Source organism: Thamnophis elegans, chromosome 4, assembly GCF_009769535.1.
Source record: "Thamnophis elegans isolate rThaEle1 chromosome 4, rThaEle1.pri, whole genome shotgun sequence".
Lineage (NCBI taxonomy): Eukaryota > Metazoa > Chordata > Lepidosauria > Squamata > Colubridae > Thamnophis > Thamnophis elegans.
In genome coordinates, this window is record NC_045544.1 from 140,665,070 (window position 1) to 140,680,347 (window position 15,278).

The 15,278-nt window shown below is 48.1% G+C and overlaps 1 protein-coding gene across 1 annotated transcript in view; it reads left to right on the forward strand.

The window, feature by feature from the left end:
* BLMH (bleomycin hydrolase) overlaps positions 1–15,278 on the forward strand; it is a 42,026-nt gene that overhangs the window by 5,726 nt on the left and 21,022 nt on the right. The window contains exons 2-5 of the mRNA XM_032216676.1: positions 1,972–2,169; positions 4,367–4,476; positions 8,369–8,504; positions 10,700–10,788. Coding sequence (XP_032072567.1) covers positions 1,972–2,169; positions 4,367–4,476; positions 8,369–8,504; positions 10,700–10,788 — 533 coding nt within the window. The remainder of the gene's footprint in view (positions 1–1,971; positions 2,170–4,366; positions 4,477–8,368; positions 8,505–10,699; positions 10,789–15,278) is intronic.

Genomic DNA, 15,278 nt, shown 5'->3' on the forward strand with positions numbered 1-15,278 from the left:
ATTCTTTACCTTTTTAACTCGATTTTTGATCATCTCAGTTGTTATTTCTAATACTTGCATTTGTTTGTTGCCAATGCTTTTCTCAAAGTCATGTATCCACTTTGCTTCCTTGTTGTAGTCCTTTGCATTTTCCCACAATTCTTTCCAGAATTCAACTGTGGCCTGTTTTTCTGGTTTTTCACTTTTGGTGTCACCATTCACATTAAGACTTTGATAAAAACGCCGTTGGTCTGATCGAAATTGCTGATTTTGTTTATATTGGATGATTCGTGCCTCATATCTTTCAATTTTTCTAGCTGTTGCTGTTATCTGCTGTTTTACAATCTCTACAGCTTCATTGATGTTTCTTGTATCCAATCTATATCTTCTGATTAGCCGATCTATGATTTTGTTGTTTTTAAGCCGTTGTTCATGCATGTTCTTTAAGTTACTAGCATCTGCCCTTAATTTTTGATTTTTTGTTCTAGACGGATTTTCCACTTTGGCTTTGATGCTTTTTCTGTTGTGTGACTAGGTACTTTAATTTTAATGCCTAGTTCATTAGTGACTATTACAGCTGCGCTGTACATTAACTGGTTTGTTTCCAAGATGGATCCCGGTTCAATTGTTGAAAACACTGCATTAACCATTTTCATGATAGGGGCCAAAATTTTCTTAGGCACAGTTTTTAGTGATGGTAAACGTTGCCTTTCCTCATTAAGCAGAAAGTGCTCCATGATCTTATCCTTCAATTCTTTTTGTTTTTGAGTTAGTTCATCAGTTGGTTCAGTGATAACTGGTTCTAGTGGTGGTGATGTTATTTCCTCCCTGAGAGCTTCTTCTGGGAGTTCTACTATAGTGTCTTTAGTTGTGTCTTGAATATCAGTTATTTCCGCTTGTGATATTGTTTTTTGGGTTTTGCAATTTGCCTGAATTTCCTCATGTTCAACTTCACTAAACACTTTATTCCGTATAATAAATCGCCTTTGATCTGCTAGTCGTTGTTCACTAACATTTGAATCTGGATATTGTTGTTTCCATAATTCATACATTCGCTTTAAATATCCTCTTTTTTCTGGCTCTGAGTTGTAGTAACAGGCCATTATGGCACGGTTTTCATCTGCACTATATTTTTGTCGTTTTGTTGGCTGGTCCACTTGTAGCCCACTTGTCGACGGATGTCCAGGGACCCCAACATCCGCCGCGGCCCTTGTTAACCCGCGCGACGACCGATGCGGTATGGAATTCTTATTCGTTTTTTTCACCATATTGTATGGGTTGGCGGGGGTTTTTTTACGGGACCAGATGCCAACCTGTTCCCAACCTTCCTCCTTTCTCATCCGGGCTTGGGACCGGCAACGGCGGAGTTGTTATTATTATTATTATTATTATTATTATTATTATTATTATATCAAGGAGAAACTTCCTGACAGGGAGGATAATTAACCAGTGGGAAACCTTAACCTCCACGGGAGGTTTTTAAGAAGAGACTAGACAGCCACTTGTCTGAAATAGTGTAGGTTTCTCCTGCTTCAGCAGGGGGCTGGACTGGAAGACCTCTAAGGTCCCTTCCAGCTCTATTTCTAATCTAGTCTAGAGAAGAGGAGTGCTCGGATGGCCATGAGAGCAGTCTTCCAGTATTTGAGGGGCTGCCCCAAAGAAGAAGGAGTCGAGCTATTCTCCAAAGCACCCGAGGGTAGAACAAGAAGCAATGGGCGGAAACTAATCTAGGAGAGAAGCAATCTGGAATTAAGGAGAAATTTCCTGACATTGAGGTCAATTAGCCAGTGGAACAGCTTGCCACCCGAAGTTGTGGGCGCTCCATCACTGGAGGTTTTTAAGAAGAGCCTGGACAGTCATTTGTCTGAAATGGTCTAGGGTCTCCTGCTTGAACCAGGGGGCTGGACTAGAAGACCTCCGAGGTCCCTTCAAAACTCCCCATTATTATGCTGTGTTCTTTTTTCCCCCTTTTTACCCTTTTGAATTATGCAGGCTTAAGCTTGAAGAAATCGGGTGCGTTCCTCAAAGCCTTGAAAGGGGAACCGCGCTACCTCTTGGCCCAGAATGTGGCTACGTCAACGGACCTGCTGGACGGAAGCCTCGACCGGGAGGTTCTCCAGAACACCCTGCAGGTCTTCCAACATGCAGTCCCAGCCGAAGGAAAACCGGTCACCAACCAGAAGAATTCAGGTAAACTGCGCCCCACAGCTACAGTCTAGTCCTCGATTTGCGACCGCAGTTGGGCCACAGAAAGGAGTGGTGCGGTGGCCTTAGAGGTGGAGCTCTGGCCTCACAACCCAGGAGGCTGTGAGTTCAGTCCTAGGTAGAGGCAGATATTTCTCTCTCTGGGCACAATGAGAACGTATTATAAAACTCTCCATTGGCAACAGGGGAGAGCATCCGGCCAGTAAAACTCTCTGCTAGCTCCATTAAATTGCCTAAACTCCACCCCGCAAGGAATTATGGGGGCCATTAAAAGACGATGAATTGAGCCACAGAAAGTTCCGTTGCTAAGCGAGACAGTCGTTAAAGCGAGTTCTGCCCCGTTTCCCCTCCCCCTCCCTTTCTTCGACCCAGTTGTGAAGTTGAATTGCGGTTTAAGAAGGCCACACGGTTGTTAAGTGAATCTGGCACCTGGGAAAGCTCACACGAACCCTGGGGCACTGTGACCGTCATAAATACGAAGCAGTTGCCAAGCGTCCTGGTTTTGATCAGGTGATCCGAGAGAGTCATTTAAGTGTGAGAAAATGGTCAGAAGTCACTGTAACTTTGGTCACCAAACAAAATGTTGTAATTCGAGGACCATATATTTTTTTTAAAAAATCGTTATATTGTTATAAAGCTGCTCTGCCTGAAAGAGAGAGTAGCGGGCTTCATCCACCTGCTGGGTGTCCCCCCGCCCTCTCCCCCAGGATCGTAACCATCAGCCAGGGTTACCGACCAAAAAAATAAACCATTTTGTTGTCTTTAATTATTCAATTTTTATAGCCACCCATCTTAATCCGGTGACTCTGGCTGGCCGGCAAGTTCTAAGTATGAATTAAAACAATTAAGCAAATTTAAACATCCTTTAAACAAATTAAAAACATCCAAGGTGGAATATATGCAGCAGCTGAGATAATTAGCCAATTCACAGTTATTAAGAAAGGACTGTGGGCTGCAACACAGCCAAGTTTTAAAAGTTTTTTAAAAAATTAAACCTTAACGAAGGTCCTCGGCTTACGACCGCCAACCGAGCCCAGAATTTCCGTTGCTAAGCGAGACGACTAAGTGAGTTTCTCCTCGTTTTATGACCTTTCCTGCCACCGTTGTTAAGTGAATCGCTGCCATCATTACGTTAGTAACCCGGTTGTTAAGTGAATCTGGCTTCCCCCATTGACTTAGCTCAAGGGTGTCTAAACTTGGGAACTTTTAAGACGTGTGGACTTCAGCTCCCAGAATTCCCCAGCTAGGCTGGCTAGGGAATTCTGGGAGTTGAAGTTCTGAAAACATTTTGCTTCTCATTTAAGAAGCTTCACTTCTTCAGAGTTCTTCCCTTCCTGTCGTTCATCCTGTCGTTCATTCATTTTTCTTTCTTTTTCTTTCCTTTTTTCTTTCTTTTTTCTTTCTTTCTTGCTTTATCTCTCACTCCTTCCTTCTGCCCATCTTAATCAATCAATCTTTCTTTCTTTCCTTTTGCCCATCTTTTCTTTTTCTTCCATCCTTTATTTCCTTTTGCCCATCCTTTCTTTCTTTCTCTTTGTTTCTCTCTTTCTTTCCTTCTGTCCACCTTTCTTTCTTCCTTCCTTTTTCTCTTTCTGTCTGTCTTTTTCTTCCCTTTTCTCTCTGTCTCCCTTTCTTTGTCTTTTTCCTTCTTTCTTTCTTTCCTTCTTTCTTTTCTTTCTTTTCACTTTCTTTTTTCTTTCTTCTCTCTCTTTCCTTCCTTCCTTTTGCCCATCTTAATCTTTCTTTTCTTTTGTGCATCCTTTTTTCTTTCTTTTATCCTTTCTTTCTCTCTCTCTCCCATCCATCTTTCTTTCTTTCATTTCTCTTTCTGTCTGGTCTTTTTCTTCCCTTTTCTCTCTTTCTCTGTCTCCTTTTCTTTGTCTTTTTCTTTCCTTCCTTCTTTCTCGTTCTTTCTCCTCATCTCTCTCTCTCTTTGTCTTTTTCTTTCTCTCTTTCTCTTTCTTTCTCTCATTCTTCCTCTTTCTGTCTGTCTGCCTTCCTCCCCCACTTCCCCCCCAAGGAACTAAAGAAGCCTGTTGAATCAAAAGCGAAACATTTCCAAAGGGAAAAAGAAAACCAGGAAAGTCCAATTGCCGCTTTTGGGGATTTTCTCTATGTTCTTCCCTGGGCGTTTAACCCCCCGGCCTTTTCCGCCTCTCTTTCTCCCCCTCCTGGGCTCCAGGGCGCTGCTGGATCTTCTCCTGCTTGAACGTCATGCGGCTGCCATTCATGAAGAAGCTGAACATCGAGGAGTTTGAGTTCAGCCAGTCCTACCTCTTCTTTTGGGATAAGGTACAGCTGTGCAGGACTCCCCTTCCTTAGAGTACACAGCCTGCCCTCGCCTTAAAACCATCCCTTCAGCGGCCAAAGTTAGGACACTCCGGAACGCTGAGACCGTCATCAATGCGGGTCGGTGGCCGAGCATCCAAATTTTAATCACGGAGCTGCTGCAATGCTCGTTCAGTCTGAAAAACGGTCGTAAATCACTTTCTTTTAGGCCGTTGTAGCTTCGAGCGGTCACTAAACGGACTGTTGTAAGTTGAGGATTTACCTGCATGAAAGAAATGTTGGACTAGAACCATTCAGGAGGGGCAGAACGAGATGGGAATGGCAAAAGTTAAAAGTAATTTTTTTTTAAAAAAAAAAATTATTTTAAATCATGAAACGGAATCGAATTGGCTGCGGTGAATTGGCCCGTTCCGTTCCCAGCAGGCACCCTCTGAATATGGAGGCTGGGGAAAGTCTGTAGAGATTCTCCGTCCTCCAGGTCAGGGTTGTCCCAAAGGTGATTTTTTTTTTCAGGAGGCCACTGGACTTTCTTGTTTTTTTCTTTTGAAGACATTTCACTTCTCATCCAAGGAGGTTCTTCAGCTCTGGGGGATGGAAGGATTGATACTCCTTGTAGAGAGCTGGTCATTTGCATCCTTTTAAAGGGCCGTTGAGGCCACTTGGAGGTTTCTCTGTGTCCTCCACGGTCACCTGAGTGGTGCAAGAGGTTCCTGTAGTCTGCAATTCTTTTCTCCAGAAATCCATTCCTTCTCCCACACTTCAATCGTCTGGAAATCCAACCCATAGGAATCGATTTCCAGAGGAAAAATGGCAGAATGCAGGAACCATTTGCACCACTCAGGTGACCCTGAAGACAGAGAGAAACCTCCAAGTGGCCTCAACGACCCTCTAAAAGGATGCAAATGACCAGCTGTCTGCAAGGATAGTAAATCCTTCCCTTCCCCCACCATCCAGTCACGAGTGGAAGAAGCTTCGGGGATGAGAAACGAAACGTCTTCAAAAGAAAAAAACAAGAAAGTCCAGTTGCCTCCAGAATAAAAACAGGCTGGAGAATGGTTCTAGGTTTTTTTTGTCCCTGAGCACAGGGTTGAAATAGAAGACCTCCGACGGCCCTTCCCACTCTTGTTATTCTGAATGCTGGCAATTGTGGTCCCAGCTGAGAATTTGGTGCAGGTGGGACATTTTAGCTCCTAAGAGGGGAGGGCTTCCACTCCCGGAATCCCCCAGTCTGCATGCTTTAAGAGGGGAGGACTTCCACTCCCAGAATTCCCCAGCCAGCGTGCTTTAAGAGGGGAGGATTTCCACTCCCAGAATCCCCCAGCCAGCCTGCTTTAAGAGGGGTGGGCTTCCACTCTCAGAATCCCCCAGTCTGCATGCTTTAAGAGGGGTGGGCTTCCACTCTCAGAATCCCCCAGCCAGCAGGCTTTAAGAGGGGAGGACTTCCACTCCCAGAATTCCCCAGCCAGCGTGCTTTAAGAGGGGAGGATTTCCACTCCCAGAATCCCCCAGCCAGCCTGCTTTAAGAGGGGTGGGCTTCCACTCTCAGAATCCCCCAGTCTGCATGCTTTAAGAGGGGTGGACTTCCATTCCCAGAATCCCCCAGCCACAATGCTTTAAGAGGGGAGGGCTTCCACTCCCAGAATCCCCCATCCAGCCTGCTTTAAGAGGGGAGGATTTCCACTCCCAGAATCCCCCAGCCAGCCTGCTTTAAGAGGGGAGGGCTTCCACTCCCAGAATCCCCCAGCCACAATGCTTTAAGAGGGGTGGACTTCCATTCCCAGAATCCCCCAGCCACAATGCTTTAAGAGGGGAGGGCTTCCACTCCCAGAATCCCCCATCCAGCCTGCTTTAAGAGGGGTGGGCTCCCACTCCCAGAATGCTGGCTGGGGAATTCTGGGAGTTGAAGCCCACTCTTCTTAAAGTTTCCAGACAAAGAGACAAGGAGGCTGTTAGTGTTGTGTTTACAGCTGTTGTGAGGCCAGGCCTTTGCCTCTCAGCTGTTATTGTGAAACCGGGAATGAGGTGGAAAAGACAATGGTTCATAAACGGCTTATTTATTTTTCCTGCCTTGTGTAAGAAGCAACTTTTCCTCCTCGCAGTTTGGCAGGAGCTGCTCCTCGGGAGGATCCCCGATTGATTTACGGACTCGCTGGTTTGCTTCCCGGAGCTTCAGGGCATCCCTGACAGGGGGAAAGAAAGGGTAGAAAACAACTCACACCCTGCAATTAGAAATGACAACCGAAAATTGCCGAGAAGGGAAAGTGAGGTCAGCAAAAAAAGAACCCCCAAATGTCGAAATACGATGTTGGGTGCTGTTTCTGACTTGACTCCTTTCGAGCTCTCTCTCTCTCTCAGCACTGATGGTGTGACATAGGTGGGTCATGGAATGTCTGCGAGAATGCCCCCGTTCCCTTCTAGCACTGATGGTACAACCTAGTTGGGTGATGAAACGTCTGCAAGAAAGCCACCTAGCTCACAAGAGCACCAAGGACCCCACAGTCCTTCCTCCTCCTCCTCTTCTCCCTCCCTCCTATAAACCTTCCTCCCTTCTACACTTTCGAGAGGGGTCCTTGGTGCTCTCTGAGCTGGGCGGTTTCCTTGGAGACATTTCACGGCCCAACTAGGGGACATCATCAGTGCTAGAAGGGAGGGGGGTTTGCAGAGAGGAGGAGGAAGAGGAGATGGGGGGGAGGAAGATTGTGGGGTCCTTGGTGCTCTCTGAGCTGGGCGGTTTCCTTGGAGACATTTCATGGCCCAACTAGGGAACATCATCAGTGCTAGAAGGGAGGGGGGTTTGCAGAGAGGAGGAGGAAGAGGAGGAGAGGAAGAAGAGGAGGAGAGGAAGAAGAAGAGGAGGAGGGGGAGGAAGATTGTGGGGTCCTTGGTGCTCTCTGAGCTGGGCGGTTTCCTTGGAGACATTTCACGGCCCAACTAGGGGACATCATCAGTGCTAGAAGGGAGGGGGGTTTGCAGAGAGGAGGAGGAAGAGGAGATGGGGGGGAGGAAGATTGTGGGGTCCTTGGTGCTCTCTGAGCTGGGCGGTTTCCTTGAAGACATTTCATGGCCCAACTAGGGAACATCATCAGTGCTAGAAGGGAGGGGGGTTTGCAGAGAGGAGGAGGAAGAGGAGGAGAGGAAGAAGAGGAGGAGAGGAAGAAGAAGAGGAGGAGGAGGAGGGGGAGGAAGATTGTGGGGTCCTTGGTGCTCTCTGAGCTGGGCGGTTTCCTTGGAGACATTTCGCGACCCAACTAGGCAACATCATCAGTGCTAGAAGGGAATGGGCTTTGCTCTCTGGTTATATCCTACCAGCTTGTCCTCGGGAGGGTAGGATAAAAACACCAGATATACCGTATTTTTTGGAGTACCATGATTTTGAAGGGGTAATTTTTTTAAAAAAAGTTGTTGCACTCTGCAGGCCTCCCAAACCCTCTGTGTGCCTCGTTTTTTTTGGGGGGGGAAATGGGGGGCATGTAGAGTGCTCTTTTGCGCTGGCGGGGGCAAAAACGAGCAAAAACAGCCCGTTCTTTCCTCGTTTTTGCCCTCCCCGGCTCTCGAGCACTTTGCAAGCCTCCCAAACCCTCTGCACATCCATTTTGGTGAAGAGGGTGGGGTTTCGACAGGCCAAAAACGATGTATTCAGTGTATAAGACGCACCCAGTTTTCGGCCTCTTTTTTGGGGGGGGGAAGGTGCGTCTTATACTCCGAAAAATACGGTAGTCAAAATATCTGGCTGACTCCCCCACCCCCAAGAACAACAAGGGAAGGGCGCGGTGATGGTTGGGCAGGTGCCGATAGAAGGATTAGGGGGAAACAAGCCAGGCGCGCAGACTTTTGGGGTGAAGCAGCTGGATAGGCTGGGGTTCTGACGCCATTCTCCTCTGTCTGCACCCCCCAGATCGAACGCTGCTACTACGGCCTCCACGCCTTCATCGACACCGCGCAGGAGCCCGTCGACGGGCGGCTGGTGCAATTCCTGCTCACCAACCCTTGCAACGATGGCGGCCAGTGGGACATGCTGGTGAACATCATTGGTAAGACCAGGGTTCCAGATAGCATCCAGAATTAAATCAGAGTCCGAGGCAAAGGATTCCTCAAAGTCCCAATTTAATTAAGAGAGCCATGTTGGCACATCTGGGAAAACAGCGTCCCTGTTTTCCCCACCCAGTTGAAAGTTCAAGATATTAGTATTTATTTATTTATTTGTCTTGTATGCCGCCCACTCCCGAAGGACTCCGGGCGGCTCACAATAGACAAGGGAAGGGGGGAAATTAGACAAAGACAACACTTTAAAAACAAAACCACAACATTCACAATTTCCGCGGGGCTGGATGTTTCACAGGCCCCCTGGCCTGCTGGAGCAGCCAGGACTTGGTGGCTTTGCGGAAAGCCGGGAGGGTCGTAAGGGTCCGGATCTCGACAGGGAGATCATTCCAGAGGGCTGGAGCTGCAACAGAGAAGGCTCTCCCCCGGGGGAGTCACCAGCCGACATTGGCTGGCGGATGGAATCTGGAGGAGACCTAACCTGTGAGATCTGATCGGTCTATGGGAGGTAATCGGCAGGAGGCGGTCTCTCAGCTACCCAGGTCCGATGCCATGTAGGGCTTTATAGGTAGCGACCAGCACCTATAAAGTGCCTCCCCCCACACCCACAAGCCCATCCCAGGGTCTAATCTCCCACTGCCATGTTAGCAGTTTCCACCCATCCAGTTCCGGTCAGGTGCAGAGGCGCAGAGACAAAGGATAATGACCTTGGTTTTCTAGAAAGAATGTTGTTATGGCTACCTATCATCTCACTCCGTACAATCCCATTTTCCCACCATAGAAAAGGCATAGCAGAATAATAGAAAGTGTGCCAGGCAGAGATCCAAAAGAAAAGATGGCTGCAGGCTTGAGAACCAGATGCTTTGAATCTGGGCGGGTGGGTGGGAAGGATGCTTGGGTGTGGATGCTCCCGGAGCCACCCGGGTGTCAGCGCACAGGCCTCTGGCTGAGATTGCCCTTCAGGTGTGTCCTTGACTTACGGCCACAATTGAGCTTTCTCCCTTCTAGCACTGATGATGTTCCCTAGTTCTCCTTCCCCAGGCAAGAGAGGGAAGTGAGTTGTGCCCCGTTTTGCGACCTTTCTCGCCACGGTTGTTAAGCGAATTGGGCCGAAGCATCCATTAAGTTAGCAACATGGTGGTTCAGTGAACCTGGCTTAACTCAATGACTTTGCTTGCCACCGCAACACTGATCGGGCAAGTTACAACAAATCGAGTGCAGCCGTCCCCCTCTTCTAGAACTGATGATGTTCCCTAGTTGGGTCATGAAATGTCTGTAAGAAAACCACCAGGGTCAGATATCAATAAAGATCCCTCAATTCTCCTCCTCCCTCCTCTTCGTTTTCCTCCCCTTCATTCCTTCCTCTTCCCCTTCTAGTCCTCTTCCTCCTCTCTGTATACTCCTCTCTCTACTAGCACTGATGATGTTCCCTAGTTGGGCCATGAAATGTCTGTAGGAAAACCATCCAGCTCAGAGAGCACCAAGGACCCCACATTATTCATCATTCCTCCTCCTCTTCTCCCTCCTTCTTTTCTTCTCCTTCCTCCTCCTCCTCTTCTTCCTCCTCCTCCTCTTCTTTCTCCTTTCTCCTCCTCCTCCTCCTCCTCCTCTCCACAAACCTCACACCCTTCTAGCACTGATGACATTCCCTAGTTGGGTCATGAGACTTCAGCAAGAAAACCTCCAAGCCCAGTGATCAATAAAGACCCCTCAGTTCTCTTCCCCTTCATCCCTTCCTCTTCCTCCCCCTCTGTATTCCCCACTCCCTTCTAGCACTGATTATGTTCCCTAGTTGGGTCATGAAACGTCTGAAAACTACCAAGCTCAGCGAGCACCAAGGCCTCCATAGCCCTCCTCTTCCTCCTCCGTTCTAGCATTTGTGATGTTACCTAGTTGGATCAAGAAATGAGAGCACCAAGGACTCCACATTATCCCTCCTCTTTCTCCTCCTCCTCTCCTTCCTCCTCCCCCCTGCAAACCCTTCCTTCTAGCACTGATGATGTTCCCTAGTTGGGTCATGAAGCGCCTGAAAACCACCAAGCTCAGAGAGCACCAGGGACCTCTCCATTCAACCCTGAGCTACAAATATTCTCCTTGATTGAGACTTTCCTTGATCTGACAGGGGGGGCCTGGTGTGATAACTCCCCGTTGAATTGTGGACTTTTTTTTTTGTTCTTAAAAATAGAAAAGTACGGCGTGGTTCCCAAGAAGGTTTTCCCCGAATCCAGTACGTCCGAGACCTCCAGACGGATGAACGACATTCTGAACAACAAGGTAAGGGGGACTTGGATGTAGGAGGAAGGGTCGGCCACTGGGAAATCTCTGGGAGCTCAGACGCTTTCTGGAGAGACCGGCAGAATTTGACCCGCTCGGCAGCTGACTCACACTTACGACGGTTGCAGTGTCCTGAAGTCACGCGATGATCCCCTTTTGCAACCGTTCTGGCTAACAAACTCAACGGGGAAAGTTGGGTTCCCTTAACAGCCGTGTTACTGGTTTAACAACTGCAGCGATTCACTTAACAGCCGTGGCAAGCAAGGTCGTAAAACGGGGCAAAACCCCACTGAACAGCAGTCTTCATTTAGCAACCGAATCTTGGGTCAGAAACTTCGGCTGAAGTTGTGGTTGTAAGCCTGGAACATAGAAAACACTCAGCAACATAAACGTTGGGCTCATGTTGTCGTAACTCGTAAGTCTGCCTCTAGTCCACAACTTAACAAGAGTTCATTTAGTGACCGTTCAAAGTTACAACAGCCCTGGAAAAAGGGACTCGCGGCCGTTTTTCACTTAACGACCGTTGCAGCGTCCCAGTGATCACGTGATCAAAATCCAGATGCTTAGCCACCGACTCGTATTTATGACGGCCGGAGTGTCCCCTGTGTGTGTGTGTGTGTGTGTGTGTGTGTGTGTGTGTGTGTCACGTGATTCCCTTCTGTGACCTTCCAACAAACAAAGTCAATGAGGAGAAGCCAGGTTCATTTAACGACCATGTTCCCGACTTAACCACTGCAATGATTCACTTAGCAACCATGGGAAGAAAAATCGTAAGATGGGGCAAAAAACCCTTAACAAATACCTTAATAGAATAACAGAGTTGGAAGGGACCTTAGAGGTCATCTAGTCCAACTCCTCGCCCAAGTAGGAGACCCTTCCGCCATTCCTGACAGATGGGAGTCCAGTCTCTTCTTGAAAGCTTCCAATGATGAAGCTCCCACAACTTCTCTTCCATGGATTGATGGTTCTCACTGTCAGGAAATTCCTCCTTATTTCCAGGTTGGATCTCTCCTTGGTCAGTTTCCATCCATTGTTCCTTCTCTGGCCTTCGGGTGCTTTGGAAAATAGCTTGACCCCCTTCCTCCTCTCTGGGGCAGCCCCTCAAATACTGGAAGATGCTCTCCTGTCTCCCCTGGTCCTTCTCTTCCCTAGACAAGCCAGGCCCAGTTCCTGCTCATTGTATGTTTCAGCCTCCAGGCCTTTGATCATCTTAGATAGATTCAGATTAACAGAGTTGGAAGGGACCTTGAAGGTCATCTAGTCCAACCCCACCGCCCAAGCAGGAGACCCTACTACAGCAGTTCTGACCGATGGCAGTCCAGTCTCTTCTTGAAAGCCTCCAGGGATGAAGCTCCCACAAATTCTGAAGGCAACTTCTCTTCCATCAGTTGATTGCTCTCACTGTCAGAAAATTCCTCCTCATTTCCAGGTTGAATCTCTCCTTGGTCAGTTTCCATCCATTCTTCCTTCTCTGGCCTTCAGGTGCTTTGGAGAATAGCTTGACCCCCTTCCTCCTCTCTGGGGCAGCCCCTCAAATACTGGAATGCTAATCTCGTGTCTCCCCTGGTCCTTCTCTTCCCTAGACTAGCCCAGTTCCTGCAACCATTCATCGTATGTTTTAGTTTTTGCCTTTAGTCTATATCTTTTAGTCTACACCTTTAGCAACATAGCATTATTATATATGCCTGTAATAGATTTATGTATGACTTAATGATATAATGACGTTGTTTTAACTGCTGGTTGAGAGCACTCAAGAGTTTAATATACGATGGGCGGCTGAATAAATGCTTTAAATAAACAGCTAAGTCACCCCGTAAATTGTTTTGGGGAGAAGCCGCCTCGTGCAGAGGTCGGACAAGGAAGAAGAGGCAGCGAGCCCAAGAAATTAAAAGCAGGAGATCAAAGGCAAAGAAATCTAATTAAAACTCGTTTGCATATGAAGTAAAGACTAGCTGACGAATCCTCCCACCAAATTCTTGGTCAATCGTCCTGGCTTGCCCCACGTCTACCTACCGATTCTTCTCGGTCTTGAAAAAAGCGTCCTCACTCCACTCATCCAAGACCTGACAATCAGGAGGTTGTGAGTTCGAGATAGAGGCAGATGTAGGGACTCCTGCTTGGGTAGGGGGTTGGACTAGATGACCTGCAAGGTCCCTTCCAACTCTGTTAATCTGACGTTCTTGGCTTCCCCTTGGCCTGTTGTTGTTAGTTGCGAAGTCGTGTCCGGCCCATCGCGACCCCATGGAGCACGTTCCTCCAGGCCTTCCTGTCCTCTCCCATCCTCTGGAGTCCATTGAAGCCCACGCCGGCTGCTTCGGTGACTCCATCCAGCCCCCTCCTTCTCTGCCGTCCCCTTCGTCTTCTTCTGCCCTCCGTCTTTCCCAGCATGAGGCTCTTCTCCAGGGAGTCCTTCTTCCTTCTCCTTAGGTGGCCAAAGCCTTTGAGTTTCCTCTTCAGGATCTGGCCTTCTAAAGAGCAGCCAGGGTGGATCTCCTCTAGGACTGACCGTTTGGATGGCCTTGCAGTCCAAGGGACTCAATGCAGGAGTCTTCTTCTCCAGCACCAGAGTCCAAAGGCCTCCATTCTTTGGTGCTCAGCCTTCCTTGTGGTCCATCTTCCACAGCCCTCCATTGCAACTGGGAAAACCACAGCCTTGACTAGATGCGCTTGTGTTGGCAGGGTGATGTCTCAGCTTTTTAGGATGCTGTCTAGATTTGCCATCGCCTTCCTCCCCAGGAGTAAGCCTCTTCATTTCTCGGCTGCAGTCCCCGTCTGCGGTGATCTTGGAGCCCAGGAAAATAAAATCAGTCACCACCTCCATTTCTTCCCCATCTATTTGCCAGGAATTGAGAGGGCCGGTTGCCATGATCTTAGTTTTTGGTATTGGTATTGGTATTTTATTATTTGTATGCCGCCCTTCTCCGGGAGGACTCAGGGCGGCGAACAATTCAAAAGGGGAAAAGGGGGAACATCAAAAACGAAATACAAATAATAAAAGTAGGCAACAGTCGCACAGCCATACATGTCGAGAGGAGAGGGAACTCATCACCCCCAGGCCTGCCGGCAAAGCCAGGTTTTGACGGCTTTCCGGAAGGCCTGGAGAGAGGTGAGGGTCCGAATCCCTGCGGGGAGTTCATTCCAGAGGGCCGGAGCTGCCACAGAGAAGGCCCTCCCCCGGGTAATAGCCAGGTGGCATTGGCTGGAGCCGAGGTGGCGCAGTGGTTAAATGCAGCACTGCAGGCTACTGCTAGATCAGCAGTTCAGCGGTTCAAATCTCACCGGCTCAGGGTTGACTCAGCCTTCCATCCTTCCGAGGTGGGTAAAATGAGGACCCAGATTGTTGGGGGCAATATGCTGACTCTCTGTAAACCGCTTAGAGAGGGCTGAAAGCCCTATGAAGCGGTATATAAGTCTACTGCTATTGCTATTGCTATGGTAGACGGCACCCGGAGGAGGCCAACCCTGTGAGATCTAATGGGTCTGTGGGAGGTAATTGGCAGCAGGTGGTCTCTCAAGTTTTCTAAGTTTCCTTGGCCTGAGGTTCTCGACTTACAACGGAGACCATAAGCGTCTTTTTTTTTTTTTAGTCACTTGCAAAATAACAACGGAATTTTAAAAAAAACAGACACTTCTCGTCGTCGTACTTAACACCCACCGCAGCATCTCCACAATCACCTGAACAGCAAAATTCAGGCGCCTGGCAAGTTTTTAACAAAGGTTGCAGCCTCACAAAGTCTCCTAAGTACCATTTGTGACTTTCCCAGCTGGCTTCCGGCAAGCAAAGTCAAGTGTGGGGGAAGCCAGATTCGCTTAACGACTGCAGGGATTTACCTAAAAACCGGTTTGGGGTGGGGGGGAGGAATTCTAGGAGTTGAAATCCAGGCATCTTAAGAGTTTCCTGAGGTTGGGAAACACTGCATTTAGACGGGTGTTTGCGACGGTTGTAAGTACGAGGACCGTAAGTGTCGTTAATTCTGTTGTAACTTTGGGCCGCTAAGCAAAGTTACAACGGAACTAAGAGAAAGACACTTACGGTCCTCGTACTTACAACCGTTGCAAGTACTCCTCTAAAGCAGTGATGCTTATAAGTACGAGGACCGTAAGTGTCGTTAATTCTGTTGTAACTTTGGGCCGCTAAGCAAAGTTACAACGGAACTAAGAGAAAGACACTTATGTTCCTCGTACTTACAACCGTTGCAAGTACTCCTCTAAAGCAGTGATGGTTATAAGTACGAGGACCGTAAGTGTCGTTAATTCTGTTGTAACTTTGGGCCGCTAAGCAAAGTTACAACGGAACTAAGAGAAAGACACTTATGTTCCTCGTACTTACAACCGTTGCAAGTACTCCTTTAAAGCAGTGATGGTTATAAGTACGAGGACCGTAAGTGTCGTTAATTCTGTTGTAACTTTGGGCCGCTAAGCAAAGTTACAACGGAACTAAGAGAAAGACACTTACGGTCCTCGTACTTACAACCGTTGCAAGTACTCCT